Genomic DNA, 27,168 nt, shown 5'->3' on the forward strand with positions numbered 1-27,168 from the left:
AGGCTAAAAAAATATTCTTCACAGCCATCACTGTCTTTTTTGATAATGCATATCTCCTAGCTGACTACCATTTCATATTATAAACAACCATTTTCCTTCCTCTGGGATATGGTTTTAAAGATCATTTTATTGCTTCAATAGAAAATCAGTCTTTGTAGCATTTGAAATGAAAGATTCTTCTTCAGAAGACCATCAAGAACTCACAATGATTATTGGGCCTCCAGCTAGCACTGGAATTCACTCCTGTCTTGAGGCATCACAACCTCCATTTGTTAATCTTTCAGGCAAACTGTGAAGTTCTGATTTTTTCTTGGTATTCCAGGAAAAATGGTTTGAGATGTAGATCTATTATGTTTAATATTTCTGAGGCAAGTAAATAGAATATTATAATAAGTTTTACAAGCATACCATTATAGGCAGTGATTTAATTTTTTTTCTTGTATACTTTGGCAAGATGTTAGGATGTCATGGAGAGGCAGTAGTTTATCCATAATTTAAGACTAAGGGTATGGCTACATTTGGAATTTCAAAGCGCTGCTCCGGCAGTGCTGCAGGTGCGCTGCCGCGGCAGCGCTTTGAAGTGAGTGTAGTCGGAGCGGCAGCGCTGGGAGAGAGCTCTCCCAGCGCTGCATGTAAACCACATCCCTTATGGGTGTAGCGTGCAGCACTGGGAGCTGCGCTCCCAGCGCTGCTGCCCTGATTACACTGACGCTTTACAGCGCTGTATCTTGCAGCGCTCAGGGGGGTGTTTTTTCACACCCCAGTTGCAGCGCTGTAAAGTGTGAATGTAGCCAAGGCCTAAAACCAGCTTCCATGATAATATAGTATTCCTCCTGCCCACCTCATAACCTTGACTTGGAAAATGATTTAGTCTGAAAATTGCCAATGTATGTAAAGACAAACGAGACTGCAGGTGCAAAAACTGAAGAAAATCAGCCAGTCAGCTTTTGAGTTATAGGTTATTAAAATGCACCCTGATTTGAAATTTTTCTTTTGACCTAAGTTCCCTCTAAGCTCCAGGCTATTAAGGGCCATGCAGGTGCACAGTGGGGAGATGTGCCTCTCCCCCGGCCCCACTGGAGTTGCTGCGATGGGGAGAGGTGCTTTCCCTGAGCCCCAGGCTGCTGCAGCGAGAGAAAGCTGGGGGAAATCTGCACCCAAATCCCTCATCCCTGGCCCCATCCCAGAGCCTGCATCCCCAGTCAGAGCCCTCACTCCACCCTGCACTCAAACCCTCTGCCCTAGCGCTGAGCCCCCTCCTGGACCCCAAATCCCTCATCCCTGGCCTCACCTCAGAGCCCACACCCCCAGCCAGAGCCCTCACCCCACCACCTCATCCCAACTCTTTGCTCCCTCCCACACTCCAAACCCTCAGGCCACCCTCACCACACATCACCTCCATATTGGTGCACATAAAATTAATTCCGATGTAAAAAGTTAGAAGGAATATCACTTTTGACTAACGTTTCTTTGTCATTGCCATTACTCAAACTGATTTAGTTAAACCAGGGCAACTCACCAGGTAGGTGTAAACAAGGCTTTATCTTTCTCCTCCTCAGAAAGACTTCATATTCCACATTCAAACTTTCCATATAGTTACGTTTCCTTAAAAATGCATGCACTTGCTATAATATTGAGAAAATGGGTTGGAATCGTGCAAAGTTATTAACTGTTTTTGCTGTGGATAATTCTGGGTCTAAACCAATTCCATTAGTTTCAGAGGTAATTATAGACCCAATCCTGCTTTCACTGATGTCAAAGGCAAAAAAATCCTATTGATTTCAATGGAAGCAGGATTGGGCACCATGCAACTGTGTAACATTTTGCCTTCTGTGGGCTGGTTTCAGTTTAGAAAAAACATAAGTGTCCTTCTATACCACAAAAGTAATAGAAATTTTCTTGGAGCGGCAAAGGCCTGTATTTTAAACAAATGCTTTCCATGACTTTTACAAACCTTCTGGGATGCTTTGATGGGTCAATTCTTTCCACAGAACAATTTTAAAATTACTAGGAAATTGGTTTGTTTCTAGTCATTATCAGCTTTGTCAGTGTCATTGCCTCCTTTAATTTCAATATTCTGATGATGCCCTCCATACCATATATTTAACAAAATGATCCCAGTTTAACTACATGAAAGGAAAAAGAAAAAACCTGGGAAATTCCAAAACCAATATTCATTGTTTTAAAAATATTAAAACTGATCAACATTTTCCAAATTTTGATTTTTAATAAAAAATTAGGATGATCGTTTGCAAATAACTTTTTTCCTGCACCTTGGCAGGGGGTTAGATTAGATGACCGTTGTGGTCCTTTCTAACACTATGATTCTAAATACTTGGCAAAAAAACCCCAACAACCATGTTTTGACCAGCCCCAATATATACATTATTCTTCAGTTGTTTCATAAAACACCATATACCCCTATGGCACTATGAAATAATAAGTGCTAAATATTATTCTGGTGCCAGTAAAAATTAGGATGGGGAAAAAACCTGACACACTGTGATTATTTTAGAAACACTGCTACCCAGGACTGGTCCCTTCCCACCCTTCAGTTTTATGAGTCTATGTCAGCATTATTTGTTTTTGTATGTCTTATTTCATTGGGAGGCAGCATGGTCTATCTGTTTTGTTGTGTGGCCTTTGCCAAACCTCTCTGATTGTTTGTTTCCCCACCTGCAAAACAGAAATGTTAATACTTCTTACCTCATAGAGGATTTGTGAGAACTAAACAGTTAGCATATGGACAATACTGTGAAGTTGAAAAATGTCATTATATAATATGAAGTATTGCTCCTCATTCATTTGTTACAGGGGAATTAGATTCCTCATAGTTTGTGTGACAAAACTGGTGACTAGAGATATTCTTCAGGTGATGTAATGGGTTGTAATGGAAATCACCTGTATGCTTTTGCATGTAGGCATTCTAGAATAGGCAACTGACTGCAAAGAGGAAAATAATTGCTGGGGGTGAAACAGAGCCACTTGTGAACCACAGAAAGACATATTTTGCCTTCAGATGAACTCTAAAGAGGGAGAATTTGGCTGAAAGCACTTCAAGAAGACCTGGTGTGATGAGCAACCTTCTACCAGGTGCTGTTACCAGCAACAAGGGCTGGATTCAAATGTCGTGCATGTCCACTTAAAATTAACAAACACAACCAGCTCAAGTCCCCACTCAGAAACATGGGGAAAACTGGATACCTTCATTAGGCACCCTTAACAAGCAATAATTCCCCACTTGCAAGCACAAGACTCAATATAAAATTTGGAAATATTTTTATTGGGGAGAAAGGAACATAGCATTAACATACCAAAACACAGCAACAATATATATAAATGAATAATAAGTGAAAGCCTAGCAGTACTCCCTTAAATTCATTCTCCACTCATCAGCATAAATACCTCATATGCAAATATCTCTTAAATATGTCACTGTCCCCCCTTCCTGGACTGCTACATCTCACTCACAGTTTGGTGTCAGTAGATCATGCAGTCCCAGAGCCTTAGTGCAGTGAGGCAGACCTGTCTCCAGGCCCTAGGGCAAGTACTTGCCCGATTTACACCTGAGCCTCCATCACTTAATACAGCTTTTAGTGGTGGTGGGTAGGAGACCTGTCAGCAGAGTTCACTCAGCACCGTTGCTGCCTTCTATAGCTTCAACAAAGAGTGACCTCAGCACTCTCCCCTCTGTGGACTCTCTTCCATTATAGGACCCTTGAACAGAGTCCATGCCATAATGGATGCATTCCCTACCACAAGTTGGAACCCATTGTTCTGTCTTTTTCAGTTCAGTCCCATTATGTCAGAAATTCAGTATTCATGTACAGTTTTGGTGAGTTCTCAAATTGCAAAGAGGAGTTTTGGATAGGAAGCTTGTGCAAATGAATTCTCTCTGTAATTGTACTTTCCCCTGTTCACCAATAGTTGGGAGTAGAAAGCTCCTTCCTTATAGAACTACTCTCTGGAGTTCTGGATCAACAGCTAATAAAGCAGCTCTGTTCACCAACAGATGATGGCAGACAGTTTCTTCTCCTATGGAGTTTATTCCATCTGCTCTTTCTACTGTTCAGCAAATGATAGTAGGGACTAGGGAACTCCCATCCCTACCCTCTATATCTTCAGGCCACAGGGTTTACAGATAAGATGCTGCCTTGCGTAACTCTAGGCTACTGAAAAGACTCATCTTTCTGTAAGTGTAGGGAAATGCTTTGGAGTTTCTCTTTTGAATCTTGATTGTGTAATGGTTAATTTTTATCTGTGTTTTCTTATTCTTTTGCACATACTGGTACAAATAAAACTTAGTGCTTTATGTTACCCAGTAGGAAAGCTAAGGTAGAAAATACCAGTATTGTATTGACCGTAGTTGTGGCCAAGACCAGCTGAAGCACTTTTGCTGACCGTCCAACTCCAGACATGCACTCCCAAGGACAGGGGGAAGGACAATGTCACTGGAGGGACCCTACCTGTGGAACTTGCTCTCTCTGGAACTCCAGCAGAAATGTACTTAGTTAGCCTTCAGAGAATAGTACAAGTTCACCTTTTCTGCTAAGCCTTTGCTGGATGGGTCTAAACCAAGACAGTGTTTTCTTTTCCTTGCTCTTCTGATGGAAAGGTGGTTAGTTTAAGCTTTAAATGTTTCTTGGAGATGATGTTTATTTAAATCCCCCCTGGAGGTTCAATTAGATATTGCATTCTTCACATGGCATCTTTACACTGAATGGCATTGCCATGTGCTATTAAACAGCTGCCATTTCCACCCCAGAGATGGCTGAATTTCAGTGCTGAGGAAAGTGATTCCTGGTGTGTATTAGCTTGCGTTGCACTGCGCGATCCTTTGGGATGGAAGGTGTTGTATATAAGTGTAGATGTTCTCACCATGTATGATCAGGTACATTTTAAGAGATTAAATTTTGAAGTTTTTTGAATGTAATAGGGTTAGTATTAGCACCTGAAGCGTTTCTAATAATGAGGCACGGCTTCTAGTTAAAAACAAGTAACATGCCTCACACTGCCCTCTGGCTCCTCAGGTGAAATAGGGGATTTTTTTTTTGAGGAAGGGTGTAATTAGAGAAATGCCAAAACCTTGCCACCAGGAGGACATTGAAAGAGCCCAGGTAGCAGCCAAGGGCAGGGACCATGGAGAGAGAAGTTAAGGAGCTGGGGCTAGGTGGGTCTCAAGCCCACCACTTTTTTTTTTTTGGTGGCGAGGAGGGACTAAGGGGGGGGGATGGGCAGCAAGGGTGGAGGGCTCCATGAGCCAGGGAAGCCATCCAGCTGCATCAAGGAGAGACTAGTAGCTCCCAGCTCCTGCAGTAGCCCTCGGGCCGTTGCATCCTGCTCTCCCCTCCTCCCCTCAGTCCGCCTGTATCCCTGCATTCCCTGCTGCAGCAACGGCTCCCCCCGCTGCCCCCCTCCCTGAATCCCATCAGTAGCGGCAGCTCCCAGGCTCAGCGCCGCTCTCTGCAGCTGTGCTCAGCGGCTGCTCCGTCCGCTAGGGCAGGGGAGGCCGCCATGTTGGATCTTGAGAGCCCAGCAGCGGCCGCCGCCGCCGCCTGTGGGTGTGAGTGAGGGGGAGACGCGGGAGCCGGGCCGGCGAAGGGGGGGGGCGTGTGGAGGAGCAGGAGCCGGCGGAGCGGAAAGCGGGGCGCAGGCTGTGAGCCCTCCCTGCCCGCCGCCGGAGGAAGATGCCCTTAGCCCGGTGGGGCGAAGCCGGGGCAGCATCTCTCCATCCCCTGGATTGAAAACAGCAGCAGCAGCAGCACTTATTAGCACCTGGGGGCCTTACATGTCCAGTATCGTCTAATCTCCTCCAGCAGGAGGGGGGACACCCCGCTCCCCAGGGCCGACACCCGGCAGGAGGACACGCACAGACATGGGAAGGATTTGACAGGGTTATTAGCCTGCCCCCCACCTTCCCTGGGTGGTGCTGGGATTTCGGGGGGACGCTTAGCGCCCCACTCCACACACAGCGGAGAAGAAGGTGGGGGGATGAAGCCTTTTATTTTTGGGGATCACTGAAAAGCCTTAAGGAGACTCGTTGAGGGGGAGGAGGAGAAAGGAAAAGCCTTCCTCAGACAGGACTTGGCTAAGCCCTGAGGAGGGGCTGCTTCCAGCGACCTGTTCCCCCCACCTTTCCGAAGAAATTGCCACTGATGCATTTACCGAGTGGTGCTGGAGGAGGAGGAGGTGGAGGTGGTGGGTATTTTGCAGCCCTTTTCCTCCCCTCCTCTATGCATTTGATTTTCTTCTTCCTTTTATATATTTTTCCTTCTGCTGCTCCTTCCTGGGAAGTGAATTGCTGATGCAAACTGAATGGGGCTTTTACACTTTAATGATACAGTGGGATTCTTTTCAGGATTGTGTTGCATGATTTGAATTTTGAATGAAGGAGAAGACCTTTTTAAATATATAAAAATATCTATTGCTCTATATATGATAAATTGGTGTCAGTCTTGGTTGAATTTCATTTTAATTATTATTATTTAAATGTCAAGAGCAACTATATATTTTTCTTTTTAAAAGTATTAAAATATTTTTTTTAGAAGAACTTTTCTTTCAAATGTGTATATACTGTATATGTGTATGTGAGTGAAACTGACCGAGATTCAGTTTTCAGGCTAGGAACACTGAGGTGGATTGTAAATTCAGCACCACCTTTGCTACATTGACATTTATTTAAAAACATACGTTGTTGATTTTATTTTTTAACAATCCATTTAAAAGTTAGTTTTAAAAAAATTAATAATAATAATTAAAAAAGAAACCCCAATACAAACTGAAACAACCATGTCTGGAGAGGTGCGTTTGAGGCAGTTGGAACAGTTTATTTTGGATGGGCCAACTCGGACTAATGGGCAGTGCTTCAGTGTGGAAACCTTGCTGGATATACTCATCTGCCTTTATGATGAATGTAATAATTCCCCCCTGAGGAGAGAGAAGAATATTCTTGAGTATCTAGAATGGGGTAAGTCAGAATATTTTTATTTTGTTTGCATGCTTACATGTTCACATGTGCTTTGTAGTATGTTGTTATCATATACATGTATAGCTGGGATCTGTTCATAGCCTATGTTTTATTCTGGAGTCTTATAATATCTATACTTTACAATTTTAATCATATTTCTTACAATAATTTCACATCAGTTATTGCAGGTGAAGAATTGTCATCTTTAGCGAAACCATCTTTTGACACCACCAAATTCTGGCATGTGGAGTTTTGTTTGTTGATAGGCCTGCCTAACATAATTTTTTGCATTTGAAGCTTTTTAGGGTGATGCTGGGTAGATCCCCTGTTAGGAAAAAAGACAAGTGCACAGTTCTGTAACTTTTCTGTGCAATCAGATTTATGGTCTGTTAAAGTAAAAAGCACTGATAGGAGAGAGGGGGGAAAAGCCAACCTTCTTAAATGATATATGCATTTGAAATGTCTGTTTAAAATACAGAAAATATGTCATCTGTTACCTAAGGTCATTGCTGACCTGAATATAATGCCTGGTTTTTGGTAGGGATAATAAAGTTGGAAAGGAGAGTCAAGTTGTCTTCTTTTTTTCTTGCTATTTTGAGATTTTGCACAATAATAGACTGCTTAGAATTTTAATGAAATAGATTAATGATGATAATTAGTGGCTGAACTTTCCTGAATTCACGATAGAGCAGGATGTCCTGTTTTTTATTCACCTAAATATAGATGTAGCACAGAAGATACAGTCCAACATAAGAATCCTGATGAGGACGGTTACTGTATGTGACCTTCAAGCTTCAAAGTCATGTTGTACTTTTAAATTGAATTTAAATTTTTTATCATCTATATTTCACAAATGTACATAAGCAGATTGCTGTATTTAAGAGCACCTTTCCAATCTTCATAATTAGCATTGTATACGTTAAACACTAGCTGGAGTCTTCATAATGAAGTCACTGAAGGAAGATTATTGTTGGGTCAGTTATCAGTACAGAACTGCTTAGTATGTTTTGTTTGCTAATTTTATTTGTGTGCTCTTCCCTATATTCATACTGACATATAAAGAATATCTGACTCAACAATTGGAATTCTTGAACTCTTCATAATTATATTGGTGTTGTGCTTTTATTAACCTGAATAGCAGACTATAACACATTTTGACAAGCTGAAAAGGTAATTTTTTAATACTTTAAGAATTCATACTCTAAAATTAGTACTGTGACAGTTGTTTGCCATATTCTCTGACAGGGAATGTTTTTTTAAAATTTAGTGGCTCCAAAGAAGTCTTGCATTGGAGAATTTATTGCGCTAACATGGGTTCATTGGTTCAGCAAGCTGATACTTTGTAAATAGATTAAACATATCAATCGGAACGGGATACTGGAGTTTTTAGAACTTTCCACATTGATTGCTGGTACTTACATCATGCAGTGATAGTCACTTGACATCTGACTCTGTCATCCTAAGATTCTGACAATGATTGCAGATTTTTATATTAAGTTTGTGAGGGACCTACTAGATTACTTGTAATAGTGCAAACACAAATCAAATGCTATTTTGGAAAGACTGCAATAAACACTCTTGTATACCTGTTTCTGTAACTATTTTCTGCTTCACCACCCTTTTCTCCTCCTCTTGCAAGAGCTCCACACCGAAGACTCTCCACTTAAGGCTGAATTTCTACATTGTTTATAGGCAAGGGTCTGCCATAGCACTGCCATTCTGTTTTTTAACTTGTAAATTTCAAATCGGTTTGTCAAGGGTTGGTAAGAGTGAAAAGTTGCAGCAGTGTCCTCTGTACTGAGACGCAAGGGAGGTGACTTATAGAATGAAGCCTTTCCCCTGCAAATCTGTACTCATGTGGGTAGTTCTTTCTCAAGTAAGTATTCCTACTAACTTCACTAACTACTCACATGAGTAAGGATTTGCAGGGTTTGGTTGTTATTGAGATCTCATTATATTTAGGTATTAGAATGTATAATAAAATGTTACCTGGTTCTATTTTATAAGGTAGTCACACTCACACACTTAACAATTCAGAGACGGGACAGGGAGAGTGGGTGGAAGTGGGGGCAGTTACACATGTGTTTAATGTCAGAGGCACCATTGGGATAGTGGTCTGAGCATGAGGATGGCAGCCAGGAAATCTCATTCTCCTGGCTCTGTCAGTGACACATGCAAGTCATTTCACATCTCTGTTTCAGCCTCCTCATTTTGTGGATGGGGACTATAATATCTACTTTTCTCTTGGGGAGTTGAGAGAGCTACAGTTTGTAAATCACTTAGAGCTCCTCAGATGAAAAGTGCTATACAAATGCAAAGCATTTGAATCTGTTTTTTCATCCGTAGACTAAAATTGATTAGGGGCCAGATCCTTCTTCCACTGGAAGTCCACAGGTTGCTGTGTGGATGCAGAAATCTACTAGCAAAGAGCATTTTGCAAGATTGGGACCTAAGGCCTTATGACGTCCCACCAAAATTAGTGGGGCTACTCATGATTATAAAGTCAAGTGCATGTGTATTGCAGAATTGAGACCTTGTATATTTTTAGTCTATTATTGAGCACAAGCTTATAAACATTAAAAAAAAAAAAAGCCTCCTCCAAGTTGTACCATCATGTTTGAAAGTTTCAATAATGTCTTTCAAATGTCATTTAAAAAAAATCTTACTATATTAAGTTACAGCATGTGTGTGTGTGTGGGGGGGAATAATCAGTTAACTTACAGTTTTTATGCACTCCTATAAGTTAAAAATGTGAATAGATTTTTTGGGTGTTTTTGGAGAGGATGAGTTGGGATTTTGGATTAAGAAAATTGCTTCAGGAATGAGTCTTTGTATATTAAATTTCATGCTGGGTTGAATATAGTGGAGTTCTAAACTCTTGGAAAAGGGTTAGGAGGAGGTTTAAAATGGAAAAGTTGACATAATCGTAGCAATAGCAGTATTATTACAGCTATATTTAGTTAAGAATGTTGATGTTCTTGTACTTAGCTAGTCATTGGATCTTTTAGGTCAGTTCTTTGAAATATGTTATCTGTTCTTATTCAATAGTATGATTACTTATAAAGTGAAGCAATGTAGCAATGATGAATATCTTAACCAGGTTTTTCAGCTTTCATTTTGGATTGCTGTGGTGAATTTAACTTGCTAAACTGGGGGGAGGAGAGGAACTAATTTCAGTATAACTAGCCTGTGTTTTAATTTTTATTTAGCTTTCTATCTTTTTTCAATCATAGTAAGAGTCATTAGAAGAACCTGAAGTATCAGGCTAATTATTTTGTGATTTTAAGAATCTGTTTTTTATTTTTAAATCCTAGGTTAGATTTAAAATAAAACTTTTTACCCATGTATTCATATTTTATCAGTGATATGATATACAATGTAATATGGCTTGATTATATATTCATCACTTATTTCGGTAAGGTAATAAAGACATTACATAACTCATTGATGGAAACAGTCACAGTGTGAATGAGTTCTGAGAGTTAATCAGCATGAATCTTGGAAATAAATGATATAGCCAGACTTGGTCCCACTCTGTGTACTGTGTGTGGTTTTAGTTTTGATGGTCAATTGTTTTTCTGGTTCAGACTAGAGAGATTCTCTGGTTGCAGAACTGGAGCCTGCCAGCAGGCAAGACTGAGAATGCCAGGCATGTTGTTTATCTTTTCTACAACAGCATTGGTTGTCATTGATGCTTACAAGCCTGGGGGGTGATGGTAATGTGGGCCAGGATGCAGCGGATTAGGAGGGGAAAAAATGGTAGTAAAGAGGAGGTGTGTGTTTTTAAAAAAAAAAAAAAAATTCAGGTTTATAAATATATTTTTGCTCTTCGTTTTTTAAATACTTTCTTATAGTTATTGATTTGGAATAGTCTCTTAAGAAAAGTGAAGAGAGTCACATTGCTTGGGATACTTTAAATCTAGATCAAAGAGCCTTCTAAAATATACAGGAGGAGAAAAAATCACTGACAGAGGGATGAAGTAGATGACTGTGTAAAGCTCTTTCATCTCTAACTTGTATGAGAAATATAAAATGACTTTCAGTACCATATTTTTTTCTGTTTCTGATAGGTGAAGTTTACTTTCATCACTTTATTTTTAATGGCGTGAAATGATTATGGGTTTTTTGTGTGTGCGCGCGCATCAGCATCATTGATGATGGCAGCCCAGTTTTTGAAATGTAACTGTTCCCATTGAGACTGGAAGAGGGATATGTATCTTTTTTATTTTTTTAGTCCTGTAAAAATAATAATTCTGTATTTTAAAATTATTTTTGCTAAGACAATTTTAAAGGTTTAAACTTCTGAACAGTTTAAGATAAATGGACATAGAAATATAAGAGGATGTTTGGTTTGGTTTTAGTTTTAGTTTTTTTAGATAATTTAAAAAAACAAAACAAAACAAAAAGCCAAACTTACTTTCTCTATCTCAGATCAGTTGTTCAATCCTTTGTAGGTCATAACAAAAGTAACAGGAGTTGTCAGGTACAGTTTACTCGTGTTTGCTTGTACATACAACACAAACCTGATAATTCAAACAAAAAATCCCACCACCACAACAAATCAACCCCCCAAAACAAAATAAATCCCTTAATCAGACCTGACTTCTCTGCAAAGACAGAACTAGTTGACCATTTTAGTTAGGTCTTCTGTTCCTAAGGGTTCACTTTTTATAAAATATTGTCCAATATAATTGGTAGTATATAAGCTATCAGAAATAATTAAAAATAAATTATACTATTAAAAATAAATTACATTCTCTCAGGAATTGTCCTTGTGTGTATGTTTATTCACTTAGGACCCAGTCTTTAGTCTAATTGAAATTAATAAAAATGTTGCTATTAGCTTCAGTGGGAGCAGGATTAGCTAAGGAGAGCTAAGGCTTCAGTTCAGCAAGATAGATAGACAGGTGAGGTACCTACATTTAGTCACGAGTTGTTACATTGACTGGGGGGTACAAGCTGAGTATGGGGGTTATCTGTGTGGAGCCCTTGCAGGATTGGAGCCTATTTCACAAATTTCTGGAGCATAATTCGTAATGGGTCCCATCACCAGTCATTTATATGAATTATCAAGGTTCAGTTTTATTTGTTATACATATGGAATTTAAAATGTCTCTTGTATTGCCAAATAGAGGTTTCTGTCTTGCAGTTGTATCTTTTATCAGAGTAATTTGTGAATTTCTATACCAAATTACTTTTTATAAAGTGTAAGTGAATTTAGTGTACATGAAAGTGAGAACAATAATAGCAGCTTGAGCCATTTTGTATTATAAACCATGTAAGCTTGTAGCACACCTTTTTCTGTCTTGAGTGTAGATTACCAATTATGATAAACAAGGCAATAATTACTCTGTGGTCAAATGAACTATGAGACTACCAAACTCATTTTACTTATCTTTAGTTTAGGATTTTAAGTCAATCTGCCAAAGAGTAATGTATTAACCCACTGAGCTGTCAGTGAATTTCTTAACTATGCAAGCTCAAGGTATCCTAAGACTTTAATTTCTAGACTATTGTATGCGTTTAAAAAATCCCTCAATATTTATGAGCAGGTCATCTGCATTTGCAGCTATTCATGGGCTGCATGGTGGGCTCTTTTTGGAGTTTTTGTGTTGTGGGGGAGTGTAGATTGTTTTCTTTTTGATTTGAAAGGAGTACAGCTCTGTTTGATGAATGAGAACAGCACATTAGCATTTAACACATCTTCAGGAATTAGGAATTATTATATTCCTTATGGAAATTCTTAGCATACTTTGGCTTAACCAAAATGAAAGGAGAAAATAGCATAATATCTCAGATAATTATAACTGTGTCATAATCCTCATGACATGATTAATAAACTAATCAGGATAAAACATTTTTCAGGCTAAAGTGTTAATCTGTTTATTTTATTTGTGGTATAAAATCATGATTTGATTTTTAAATATTCTGCTCGGACTGTTTAAAGATGTCTGTACAAATCCTTAACCTCTGTGGGAGGTAGGTGCAGTTTAATTTACAATGCAATGTATGTATCAAAATTAAACTCTTCCTCCTCCTCCCGCCACACACTGCCCCAAAAATACATTATACTAAACTGCATCTTTTATCTCCTATGATACATAAATAATTCACAAAGATATAGTGCTAGAAGGTTAATGGGCTTATTTTGCTCAATATATTAAATAATTTGGGCTCTGTTTTTCAGCAGACTGAGAGGCCCTGCCTCTTTCCTGTTTGCAGGTACAATTTGCACTCACATATTGGCCCCTGCAATATGAACTGCAGCTGCAAAAATGAGCAACTTAACTTCTAACCATTTGATTTTCACCCACGGTTGGGTAATAATAGGTAGGAATAGGTGCAACTGTTCAGATGTGCTTCTGCTGTTCAGATGGAGGTGCAAAACTCCAAGCACAAAATGGATGGAGACCCTTCTGCAAATTACCCCTCTCCCTTGTCTTGCCTGATCTATTGATTTAGAATTCCCAAGTAACACTCTGAAATGTAGTAGGTTCTTGACCTAAATCAGGCTCAGTATTACTGCTTTGGGAACCCCATGGGGGCATGGCAGTGACAGAAACACTCAGGGAAAACCTTCTGTAATTGTAAAATTTTTTATTATTAAAACGATTAGTCCAATAAGTAAACCAATCCAGACAAGTAAAGTGATGTAATACAACGCTGTTAAGACAGGCAGTACCATTATTGGTATGTACTCACTGTATCCTTGGGAAGAGTTCTAGAAGTTGAGACCGATCATAGTCTGACTTGGTCACGCCGATGAAGAACTCCCAATGGCCATACCTGAGACCAGGGTGTTCTATAGACCTTGACGGTTCAGGCATATGTATTCATAGCTCATCTCTCCTTTACCATATTTTAATTTCCTCACTCACATACTGTTATCCTGTAGGTTAGTATATTAATGAAGATAAACTCATGAACATATATATCAGTTGTATTACTGTGGTTACCAACGATTAAGCATTTGCTAATGTTCCCTCCAAAAATACTCTAAAACTGGTACAAGTTGCCTTCTTGCAACACTTGTGATTGTTACAAAACAGTAAATAAAGTTTTATGCCATCTTGTAACTTAAGATCACTGTTAGTTTGCTTACTCATGCCAATGTATTGAGCAACTACTCTTACTCAGGCTGTAAGGCCTTATACTTACGCTAACTGCTTAAGCTATTCTTGTAGGTTTAGGCCTATAGGTCTCTTGTGTTCTGCTATCGATTTCTTATTCCTTTGTTTTATTATTACTGCTATAATTACTGTATGGCTATGCTTGTATTTTAGAGGATGATCTATACATTAATGTTTACCTTGAGGCTAGTTCTTTTCATAGTATTAGGCAATATTTTAACATCCTGAATTATATTTAAAAACAGCAGTAATCTATTTTGCCATAAGTATGATCAATCTGTATAGAAAACATATAGAAATAATTAGTTGCCGTTGCCAAGCAGCAAAACATACATAGTGAATGGACTATTTCAGTGCTGGGTAGAGTAGGTATTTGAGACTGTGGGTTAGAAATCTTATATGGTATTCTGAAGATTGTAATATTAGAACACTGCTTTGGTTTTGTCTTTTGGGGGAAAAACTTCCATGAGTATATTATTTACATTAGTTTAAGCAGATTTCTTTTTTCTAGCTGAACATTTGGAATATTTTGTTCCTTTCTTGTCCGAGTTGCCTCAACGTACTTGTTTTTTAAAAATCCTAATTAAGCTTGGGAATGCTACTGATGTGGACAAAAATCTTCTAAAAACTGCAGCTGATTTAGGTTAGTTGTGCAAACTTTTGCTAACTGCAGGGTTTTTATTTCAAATAGTTTAAACATGACATTAGGCTTAATAATAAGTGCAAAAAACCTCTATTCAGATAGGTCAGTTTACTTTATTCCTAGTAATAGTCTAATAAGGCTTACTTGCAGTTACCCCCGATAAAATCCAAATGAGTTGCACTCAGACTCTTAAGACTTTCTGTTTCATAAATCTTCCTTATCCGTATCCAGATTTGCAGTTTCATTTAAGTTAGTTTGTTACACAATTTAGTTAGACCTCTCTTATTCTCGAGGATTAACTTTTTGATAGGTAGAAGGTACACAGTTCTTCACAGCTCTTAGCATCTATTTAAAAGGTTTTGAATTGCAGCCCTACTTATATTGAAAACTATATTTTTTAGGCCACACTGAAACTAAAATCTTACATGAAATAGTAATTTTTGCATTTCAGCTGTAATTTGATCATAGTCTTATTATTAGAATTTTATGGCAACCATAATGTATTACTGGTTGCTGAGAGAGGAGGACAAGTCAAATTATTGAAGAAAAATAAGTGTTTGAAAAATATTGTGCAACCATTTTTGTTTCTTCTTTTGAATTTCAGATTTTGTCTATAGTAGTGGTTATGCTTAAAGTGCTTCTAATTGTTTTCTTTTTCCTGCAAAATTCTAAGCAGTTTGAGGCCTTGATTATTATGAGTTTTGTTAGGTTAGGATCTGAGAGGTACACTTGCATTACTGGACCTGGTCAACGGCAGTTTCTCTAATATTTCTGGTATAAAGTTAAAATCTCCATTGAAAGGGCCTCTCCCCACCGTTGCTACCATCACCTCCTTCTCCCCAGTTACTGAGGCTAAGCTTTCTTATAACCCATATGTGTCAGCAACTCTATCCAATCATCTGATCTTGCTTTCCCCACTCTTACCTCATCCCTCACCTCTCCATAATGTGTCCCTAATACAAGCATGTTTTAGTCTCTATGAAAACAAAAATCACCTTTGACCTCACTTGCTTCTCCAGCTGTTGCCCCATTCTCTCCCCTTCTTCATCTCTGGGCTCATTGAACATGCTGTCTGCAGTTGCCATATCAAGTTCCTTTCCTTCAGCCCCATCTTAGATCCTTGCCCCTTCTCAATGCCCTCTATATACACTCTAGGTAATTTCATTCATAAACATAGCTTAAGCTATCATCTGTAGGCTGATAGCTCACAGATATACCTATCCACTCTTCTGTCCAAACCAAAATTTCAGTCTGTCCTTCTTATCTGTGATGAATTTTCAGCTATCAACTTTCTCAACCTGGCTGAAACTGAGCTCTTGATCTTCCCGTTCCCACTCCCTCCCACTCCCGACCCTTCTCTACTTTCTCAGTCACCATGGACAGCAGCACCTTCCTCCTTGTCACTCATACTTGTAACCTGGTCATCATCTTTGACTTGGCACTTTCCTTAGACCCACGCAACCAGGCCATGTCTAAATCTTCTTGCCACTCCTTGCACGGTGAAGACCATTGTCACGAGAAATATGTGGCAATTGTGGCAGGAGATACTGAATGGCATTTATGCATCAAAACACTATCTGTATTCACTGTTGAATTAAATTATAGTGCATAGCTCTCGTTATGTTTATACAAATACATAAGTATTGCAGATATCATGAAAGTGATAAAATTGTCACTGTTACAATGTCCTGGTGATAAAGGTCTTTAAAAATAACTAATGTAATGATAGATAAGAATTTCAGAATGTACTTATGTGCCAGGGAACATCTGTTCCATTTTTGTAACAGTTAAGAAAATGGTCTCTCTTGGTGTGTAGTGGATAGGAACAATTAGTTTCCTAATATGTAGAGACCTCAGCATCATGATCAGTCTTTTGTAGTCCTTTGTTCAGGCAAAACATTGACTTTTTCAGTCTGCTTAGGCTGAGAATGCTTCTCCCATTAGGTTTTTATTTTTAGCCGGTACTTCATTAAATATGCTACTAATAATACCAGTTTTGGTGTGGACCTGTGCACACCTCCTTGGTATTTCCATTTTTGAGTCCCATAACTCACTGAACAAGCCTCCATTTCTACTATGCTAATAGCCAATAAATTTGCTGTTACATTGCTACCCCGATATAATGCTGTCCTCAAGAGCCAAAAAATCTTACCACATTATAGGTGAAACCGCGTTGTATCGAACTTGCTTTGATCCGCCAAAGCGCACAGCCCCACCTGCCCCAGAGCGCTGCTTTACCGCATTATATCCGAATTTGTGTTCTATCAGGTCGTGTTATTTCGGGGTAGAGGTGTTTATTGCTCCATCATTTGTCTATTTTGACTTCAGGTTTTGCCATTTTCATTTTTTTAGTGTTTCCAGAGGTATCTGAAAAGTAACTTCCGCTGGTTAACTCGTAATTTGAAATCTTTGGCTCTTGCCAGGTCTAGATGTTTCTGCTGAGCTTTCTTATCAATACTAGAGCTTAAAACTCTGCTTCAAAATGCCTTACTTACTTTCGGAGAACTCTTAGTGTTAGATAGGAAACATCTCTAAATAGCTGCTGCATAATCTCTATATTTCCCTACAGAATTCAGGTGTTTTAAGAACTGAAAACTGATTGAAATGTCTTCAGAACTTATTAAAATTAAGACTGATTTCAGAGTATGTAGATGTGGCCATCATTATCCAAATGTTAAGGTTTTTAGAGACCAGAGAGAAATGGTAATTAAGAAAACCTATTAGGTAAAGAAATCAGCATTATAATGAGGAAGGTGGTGACTGAATGCTTTTGTGATCTGGGTTGCACAATGGTTACAGATAATAATGTTAGTACTGTTGGGACAGCATTGTCCCATGGTACTTGCAGCTCTCCCTCATTATAGCTCTTTCCCCATTTACCACACTCCCTTTTGCATTAAAATGCTCTGTTTAAATATTGTGCCAAGTCACATTCATGGTAACGAGTGGGTCAAATAGAAACTGGCATTCTTATTCTAGCTTGCTAGTGCAGTGTTGGTTTAGCTGCTTTTTCTGCCATTGTAAGAACAATATCATGCTTTTTTTATATGGTTTTTGAGTCACAGTTTTTACCATGTGCATCTTATACTGACTGAGGTAACACTCATAGAGTTTTCAGATTCCCATAGGAATAGCTGGACACTCTGTTCCATAAATGGTATTCTTTGTAAGTATGGATAGAATTCCAAAGAAGGGTTATTTCAAGTCAAAAATATATATTTCTTGAAATAACTGTCTGTGTATTCATGTGTTCTGTAGCCTGAAGGCAGTTACCTAAAATAGTTCTTGAACACACCCAGAAAATCTGAGTTTTAGCATTTCAGATGGAAAGTGCCACAAGGCAGTTGTGCATAGATAAGAAATTTTTTTTAGCCTGTTTGCCTTAGATATAGCTCAACTGAAAGACATTGATTCTTGTCTTAGCAGACTTGGAGCAGCTGTGTTATTTCCCCCAGCCCATGAAAAGCACTTGATGAACTATGCCATTCAGTCTTGGGATAATTTGAAAGAGTGTCTTTTATAATCTCAGCAGTGTCTGACACAAAAGACATTTTTTGTTATTCTTGTCATGATTTTATCTGTTAGAGGCAAGTTATGGAAGCAGCTTTCTTATGCAAATAGAGGGAAGTTTATGGAGAGAGCTGCACTTTTTATTGTCAATTTAGGCATCATATTTCAAATATTTTTTTTTTTACTGTGCATTTGTTTTTTTTCCCCCATGCCTAGAAAACCACCTTTGGCTAGAGAAATAGTAGGTCTGTTTTAAACTTCAGTGGCATCTGCCAAAGTTATTTATTAACTCTTTATGAAAAAAATTGGCCAAACTATCTTTAAAAATTGTCTAGTGGGGTTTAAAATTTTTTTGGTACCTTACTTGCTTTCTTGCATTACACCTGTCTGTAAAACTGAGGAATGATGGAAATCTTGTCAGGGATGAAAATTCAGACTCTTATATTAAAGAACAAACAATCTCCTATATGAAATCATGGCTGCTAAGAAACAACAGTGTATGGTACATGTTGTGTTTTGAAGTTTTTTTTTGTTCGTGGTGTTTTTCATTGCACATAAAATTATTGCTAGACAATGTAACTACATAAGTAGATAGATTTGTGTTTGTGTATGGATCATGCATGGCCTTATGCAATCTCTGTAGAGCTTTTCTTGTGAAGTGAGTGAGGAGATAACTAAAAAATAACTCCCTTTTATGAGTTTAGCTGAAATGCTTGTTGAAACACCTGGATAGGCAGCTTTAATTCTGAAACATAGTTTGTTTTTTTGAGGGGGGACGAGGGAAGTGGTGGAAATAACACTGTCTGCATAAAACTTCACTGAAAAAAATGGAAAAAGCATTTAAATTCTGAAAAGATATGGCTTTTGGTTGGTGGCCATTAGTAATTCTGGTAACCTGGCAATGAAGAAATATTCTGCTTCTTATTGGTGTTGACAGACCTATTTACAGTCAGAAGAGTTATTAATGATGCTGGTTCACATTAGCTGTGTATACTTGTGATGGGTTAGATTGGGCGTGGAAGCTGGGGACCAACTGCTCTCTGTAACATCATTTCTTGCTTCCCTCATGAATATCTGCATAGATATGCTATTGAGAATTAATTCTGCCAGCATTAACCACTGCGAAGTCCCTTCCTTTCAGGGCCAGTCTTAGCGAAAATGGTGCCGTGGGTGAACTTTCTTTGGTGTCCTTTATGTACTACTTACCCAGCAATGGGTGGCCACTCAGCAGTCAGAGAGGCAGCAGGTCGAGCGGTTGCAGAGTTGCAGGTATCATGCTACTTGGCTTCTGCCCCATAGCCCCCTTTATCCCCTCCTCCTGGCTCCCTGGTGGGCACAGGCCTTTTGCAGCCTCTTGACCACATTGCTGTGCCCCTGACCACAGCACGCTGGGCAGTCACCCATGTCGCCAGCCCTGCTTCCATGACTCCTACTGTAAAGCTATCTGTCTGATTTAGCCAAGAGCAGCATCTTTGTGCTGGAGCTGTATTGTCTGGGGAAAAGAGGGAAGGACCAAATAGGGCATGGATGTGTTGAACTGTTGCCCCATCCTGCCCCCGTGGATGTCAGGGTCTCCTCTTTCTGAGATGCCTGGGGAGCTACAGAGTTGGGTGACCATATTTCCACCTATTTTGTGCTCTCTAAAATTCCCACTGGAGTGGACACATCTTCCGGGAAATACCTTGAGATTAATGCTTTGAGCTTTATGTTCACCTCCCCATTAGGTTTTCCATAAAAGAGAGTGATACAGCCCCAGGGTTTTTTGTCCTCTTAGTGCTGCAGAATCACTTATCCTTAGGCTTGACTACTGTTGATCACATGGTTGTCACCCTGTTAGAGTCAGTGACTAGCTGGTTTAAATCCAAAACTATTGGCAGGAGAGAAGCAATCATGCAAAATTGTTTTAAATCACATGTCCTTGTTCTGGCCAGTTAGCCTATTTTGTCAAGAGTGTAAAAAAGATATTTAACCATGTATACGGTCATGATATGAATCACAAATGCCTCTGTTTCTGCAACTATCGCATAAGCTGCTAACTATGGAGTAAATTGTTCCGGAATCTCACAAGCAGGATGCGTTAGATTCTAAAGCACAAAGAACTTTTGAGTATTGCAGTACTGAACTGTCAATAAAAACTTTATCACATACACAAAAATCACATTACAGTTTAACTTGCCTAACTTATTTGAATATCTTATTTAAGAAGTAATATTGTTAGATGTTTAGACTGTCACTTTTAACATGCTTATTTGCAGCAAAATCAAATATTAGCTCTCAATCTAAGAGCTATTTGAGCTAGTCTTTTTTAGTAAATGAGAAAGTTGATAAAACACAGCCAAAGTCTTTAACAACTTGGCTCACTTATGAGATGGTACAGCTTCTTGGTTCTCTCCTCCACCCCCAAGTTTAAGGAATAATTTCTTGTAACAGAACATTTGTGTCTATCAAAGGTAGACTAGGTCAGTTGGATGGGGCAAGTAATGTTTTTATGAGAAAGTAAAATAGTTTTGCATCATTATAACCATTCTAGTACGGAGAGCTGAGTATTCTAAGCTGATAAATTTTCATGACTGTTTTCTGATGTTAAACTACCAGCTGTATTTGTTTTAATTTAGTTTTTCAGTTTTGTGCTCTTAAACTTGTCTTATCCAGTTCTTTTTCTCCTTCTCCCTCTCAGTGTCAAAGAACATCAGTGCTGTGAAAAGAATGATGTGGCAGGGTGGGAAGGTCAATCTATACTGCTATCATAGCATCAAGGGTACAAAAATCATTTCCTGTAGGACAAGGCAGAGAAAAACAGCACCAGGGAGAATATGGTGAATGAAGTAATTCTGGCAAAGCTACAAGGATTTCTTCTTAATAGTGTGCTGACCATTGTTTTTGATAATCCTTTAGGGGACCTGTCTTTGCTGTCATTGAAGTCTATGGCAAAACTCCCATGGGCTTCAATGGGAGCCAGTTCAGGCACACCAAACTACAGTAATGTCTTTAGTATTAAACAAGTTAGACTTCTATTGATTATTGCAAATGTTTGGTATTTAAAAACGTACAGTGTAAATGTTCTGTATTGAGTAATAACCTGCTTGTGTCTTCTACCCCCTTTGATCAGTATTTAAAAAAAAATCAATATAGCTAACTAACAGAAGTACAGGTGTTGAAGTACAGTACTATAGTGTAGCCAGGCTTGCTAGTGGATCTTGGAGGCCAGGTTTTTTTACTTTATAGAAAAGATGGACTGTGTGAAAATATATTCTAGTAATTAGGACAAATTTTTCGTGTTTATAGTGTAAATAGCATGAGGTGACTTATAGTTGTGGGGTCAAAATTGTGACTCATATTGGTAAGAAGAAGGCAATATCTGTGGGCCAAATTCTGCTCTTCATTACACAGATGTAAATGTGGAGTTACATCATTGATTCCACAGGAATTACTTTGCATTTAAACTGATGTAAATGCAAGCAGAATTTGGCCTTGGTCTGTAGCATTCCAACTCAAAAATTCTTGTACATCATCATTTTGGCATCTTTTCAGAGACAAATTTTTTTAAAAGGGATATTATCAAGTAGTTGCAAACTTTACATTTAATTTGATTGTTAAAATAAAAAAGAGAGGAATAAAGTAAGGGTTACAAAACCAAATAGAAATAGAAGTGTCATTATATTTGGAGAAAAAGAAGTCATTTTTTGGGAGTTTTAAAGATTCGTTTGTAAATGTTCTGAACTGAAACCGCAGGAGTATTGGAAATAGAAGGTGAAAATGACTAATTTAAGTTTCCAAGCAGAGTTAAGTGCTAAGGTCTGAACAAACATTATAAACAACACAGAAAATAAATCAGATTGTTAAAACAGAATTTATTTTAAATCTAAGGTAGTATTAGTATCACATAAAGAAGTTTGTTTTTTTTAAATCTATTTTCACCCACTCATGTCCTTTCAAATCTGTTAAACCAAATAAACAGAAACAGAGGAGTCACTTAGGAACCACACTATTTTGATAGTAATTGACATCTTTTTGTGAGTTGTGTATACATTCTTGAGCTCTCTGCATTTAGAGAAGTTGTCAGGGAGAAAGTTGTGAACAGATAATGCTTTACACTTGAGTATAGTGCCTTTTGTTTAAATATCAAAAAGTGCTTTATTAAAGGTAAGTATTATCATGCCCTTCTTATATATAGAGAAACTGAGGCACAGAGGTTATCTGATTTGCTAAAACACAGCAATCCAGTGACAGAATAGTGCATAGGATTAGGTTCATTCATCTGATGCATCTTCACATGCATTAAGGTTTGGATCACAGTTGCCAGCTTTCATGCAGTAAATAAGCACCCTGACTTTCACAATAAGCCAAAAATCAAGGCCAAAGGAAGCGAATCTCTAAGAACCCCAACACTCTGACTAGATCAACCCTGTCATGCAGTCTGGGACTGTGGTGGGCCCACTGTGCACCCCGAACTCTCCCCCCCGCCTGCCCCTGCTTGCCAGGAGCCAATCAAAAAAAGAGAAGCAGCAAGTTACAAGCCCAACATGTCTGAAGCCAAAAACTAGCCAACAAGCAACTCAAGCCAGTTAAGCCAAAAACAAGCCTCTTTTTTTTTTTGTTTGTTTTTTTTGTTTTTTGTTTTGTTTGTTTGCGGGTTTGGCATGTCTGGTTTGGACAGGGTTATTTATTATGAGACTACCTGAAAGTTTCTGTGTGTGTTTAAACTAGTGATTTTTTTTTTAAATCCTTCAATTTTAAATCCTTCAATTTGGGAACTACATAGTGTTCCTCCTCTCAGGGTAATAAACTTTACTAGAGAAGTCTGCCTCATAATCTGGAGCCATCATTTTGTGACCTTGCTGCTGTGATGTCTCTTTCTGCTTCAGCATAGGAGAGTTTACAGCAGTGGTGCTTATGTTTTTCTTAATCAGCGGGGTACTTTGAAAAAGTATCTTTCAGAAGTCAGGAGGATGTTTGCAACAATCGTATTCAGGGTAGCTGTACATGCGGGTTGAATTGGATCTCCTTTAACTTTTGCAATGGTTTCATCTTTACCTTTGAAAATATTTCTTCCAGTCTCCCAAGGAGCTAATAATATGCTAGTGATATTACCAAGAAAAGTTATTTCAGAATATAATAATAATAATAATTGGAGATATACCAATCTTCTAGAACTGGAAGGGACCTTGAAAGGTCATCGAGTCCAGCCCCCTGCCTTTACTAGCAGGACCAAATACTGATTTTTGCCCCAGATCCCTAAGTGGCCTCCTCAAGGATTGAACTCGCAACCCTGGGTTTAGCAGGCCAATGCTCAAACCCCTGAGCTATCCCTCCCACACAAAAAATCAGGGACCTTCTAACAGTGGGAAATCATAGATTATTAGGGTTGGAAGGGACCTTGAGAGATCATCTAGTCCAACCCCCTGCTCAAAGCAGGACCAAATCCCTAAATGGCCGCCTCAAGGATTGAGTTTACAACCTTGGCTTTAGCAGGCCAGTGCTCAAACCACTGAGCTATCCTCTCCTATTTTAAACACTAATTATAAAATCACTTAAGGCCTGATCTAAAGCCTATTGAAGTCAATAGAAGGGTACCTGTTGACGTCAGTGGATTTTGGACCAGACTCTTGGAGTTATTCAGGTAATCGGTTCATTGAACTAGCTGAAATCTAAATCACATAACCCATTTTTGTGCTGTGGAGCTAACTGCTGTAGGGAAGGAAAGGGGAAAGATGTAGCTCTACACCATAATACAATCCCCCTTGAGATTTCTTGGAAACCCTTCCACTGAAGCTGTGGGGAGAGGGGGGAGTTTGAGGAAGGCAATTCTGAGGATGGAAGAGTAAGATGGTAACTATACCAAGAAGAATTTCTAAGGCCTGGTCCACACTACGCTGTTAAACCGATTTTAACAGCATTAAATCGATTTAACGCTGCACCCGTCCACACTACACTGCTCTTTATATCGATTTAAAGGGCTCTTTAAATCGATTTCTGTACTCCTACAAAACGAGAGGAGTAACGCTAAAATCGATATTACTATATCGATTTAGGGTTAGTGTGGACGCAAATCGACGTTATTGGCCTCATTATTTTACAGTACCTACCCACAGTGCACCGCTCCAGAAATCGATACTAGCCTCGGACCACGGACGCACACCACCGAATTAATGTGCCTAGTGTGGATGCGCACAATCGACTTTATAATATCTGTTTTATAAAATCAGTTTAAGCTAATTCGAATTTATCCTGTAGTGTAGACATACCCCAAGAAGAATTTCTATCTTACTCTTCCATCCTCAGAATTGCCTTCCTCAAACTCCCCCCTCTCCCCACAGCTTCAGTGGAAGGGCTTCCAAGAAATCCCAAGGGGGATTGTATTATGGTGTAGAGCTACATACATATATGGTGTTCAGCTAACACTGTGAATTACCCATTGGAAATCCTTGTGGGAGTTAGTACTGTCTGAAAGAGTTATTACTTGATGATAACACAGCTTCTCAAGGAGTCTTGCTGCCAGTGGCGAGTGAAGGCAGGAGGACAGCACAGAGGAGCAATTGCTCTATGTGGTTGCCTCTGTCAACTAGGAAGTTGCTTTCCTTGCTTGTCCCAGGAGTCTATGCTTTTTGCCCATTCCCACCACCTCTGAAATATCTCACCTTTTAGGAAATGATTCTACAGAAACTCGACACGGTGAACCCAAGTTGTTTCCTGGCCTCTGTGCCTTCTTCCCATGGGTCTTCCACATGGGAGTGGATACATTAGACCTTAGTTAATTTTGTAACAATATGTCATGTTTAAGGATTTTTAAAAACCTCAGGGGGCACCATATAAATGTACGTCTGTCCGTATTTATAGTGTCTCACTCATAATGTGCGCAGGATAGAACACTGAATTTTGCTTTCTAGTCCTATTTAAAAAAGAGAACTATTCATGAGATTGTCCAACACAAGTGGAGTTTATTTCCAGGCACCTCATAATTAATATAATACAAAATGTCTTGTGTAGTACATTAACAACATCAGTGATTTTTTTTGTCTGAAAAATAAAATGATCTCTTTAATAGGGAGATGGATTTATTTTTCAGTTTAAGTTTTTAAAAAATAGATTTTGGTTTTATTGTTGTGAAAACTTGCAGTCATTGCAGATTTTTGTTTTATGGTAAATTTGTATCTCCACAATTATTATAGTTTCTTTCTGATCAGTATTCCTAGTTCTAATTGCAAAAGCTGTGTTCATAAATAAATATTCTGTGATGGCTTGGAAATTTCTGACACTTATGCATCTGAGTTAGTGTGCGGGTTTCCTTTGAGGATTTCACTATATTCTTCTAGGGGAAGTGAGAGGTTGGCATTACCTCCCTGATCTTGCTATCAGCCTGTTTCTCACATCTGCTCTGTTCTGTTCCCCAATCCTACATGAATGTTTTCCAGAACTGTGCAGGAGGTCTTCTAGGGTGATGGAGAATGCTGCTGTGGAGGTGACTATTCCCTGACCCCACTGTTTCCTCATTTATTTGTATTACAGTAGTGCCTAAGGGTCCTGGTGTCTGGTTGGGAATAGGACCTGGGAATCTTCTCTCCTTCCCCATTTGCAGTGGGATATAGCACTTGTATCTAACTCTGGAAAATCTTGAGAGAGATTGACTAAAATTAGTTAGTTAATTTAAAATTCAATCTTATTATTTTCTCTCCTCCCTGTATAGTTGAACCCATGATACTAATTCATCCTCTCTTTACAAGTGGATAGATACAGAAACTTAGTTTACAATAAAAAACATGAACGCTTACTTAAAAACAATTATAAAGTAATTCTCTTTAAAGTATGATGTAAACAAAATACATGATGTGGTGTAAAGATTTTCAGCCTGATTGTTCAATACCTTAAACGTTTTATAGTTGTTTACCGTTGTGTAAAATGTCAGATCAGAATGCCAGTATTTTGTATTCACATTGCACAGATGTTAATGACTGCACAAGATGCAAGCAAGTGGAGAATCAGACCCTATGTTGGTACTTGTTTTGGATTACTTTGATAATGCCTGTTGTGATTAAAGCAGTCATCCCCATTTTATGCTGAGGAAAGCTTTGTACAGAGCTATCATTTCTTTGGTGCATTCTTTCTCTCCACACACACACACAAACAGAGAAGTAGGTATATATTAAATTAATACATAGTCTCTCCTTTGGTGATTCCCTTGAGCTAAACTTCAAGACTAGCTGAAAAGTTATTTTCCTGAGGATTCTTGTCTTTTTCTAATAACAGCAGAGGCTTCCTTTCATATCGTGTGTTGGATATAATGTTTTTTCCCCACCCCAATTGTGAGGTCAGCTTTTCAGTAGGTCAGCTCTGGATTAAGTGAAGAGTAATAGCTTTATATTCTTGCCCTTCAAATCCATTTCCTGCGCCACCTGGTTTGTTCGCCTGGTACTGGTTAATGTGAAAAGTGAATGTTGCAATACCTCAAAAATGCCATAGACTTTAGTAGTAGTAATAGCAATCAAATACATAGTTTTTCCACTTTCAGCATCCTCACTATAAAAATTGTTCTAGCACCACTGAGTGGCCCTATAGCTAACTGGTGGTAGCACATCAGTTCACGTGGTAGGTTATTTTTGCAGTCATGAATAGAGCCCTGCCAAGTTCATGGCCATGAAAAACGCATCACAGACTGTGAAATCTGGTCTCCCCCGTGAAATCTTTGTGTGCTTTTATCCTATAGTATACAGATTTAACAGGGGAGACCAGCGTTTCTCAAATTGGGGGTCCTGACTCAAAAGGGAGTTGCAAGGTTATTTGGGAGGAGGGGTCGTCACAGTATTGCCGCTATTACTTCTGCCCTGTGTTCAGAGCTGAGTGGCTGGAGAGCAGCAGCTGTTGGCTGGAGAGTGGTGCCTGCTGATTGAGGCCCAGCTCTGCAGGCAGCAGTGCAGAAGTAA

General features: G+C 38.9%; 1 protein-coding gene across 1 annotated transcript in view; it reads left to right on the forward strand.

The window, feature by feature from the left end:
- Window positions 1–5,420: 5,420 nt before the first annotated feature.
- Window positions 5,421–27,168, forward strand: part of CDC42BPA (CDC42 binding protein kinase alpha) — a 370,767-nt gene continuing 349,019 nt past the window's right edge. Inside the window, 1 exon segment of the mRNA XM_030557374.1 lies at window positions 5,421–6,967. Within this exon segment, the coding sequence (XP_030413234.1) occupies window positions 6,790–6,967 (178 nt within the window). The 5' untranslated portion in view covers window positions 5,421–6,789.

This window comes from Gopherus evgoodei, chromosome 3, assembly GCF_007399415.2.
Source record: "Gopherus evgoodei ecotype Sinaloan lineage chromosome 3, rGopEvg1_v1.p, whole genome shotgun sequence".
Lineage (NCBI taxonomy): Eukaryota > Metazoa > Chordata > Testudines > Testudinidae > Gopherus > Gopherus evgoodei.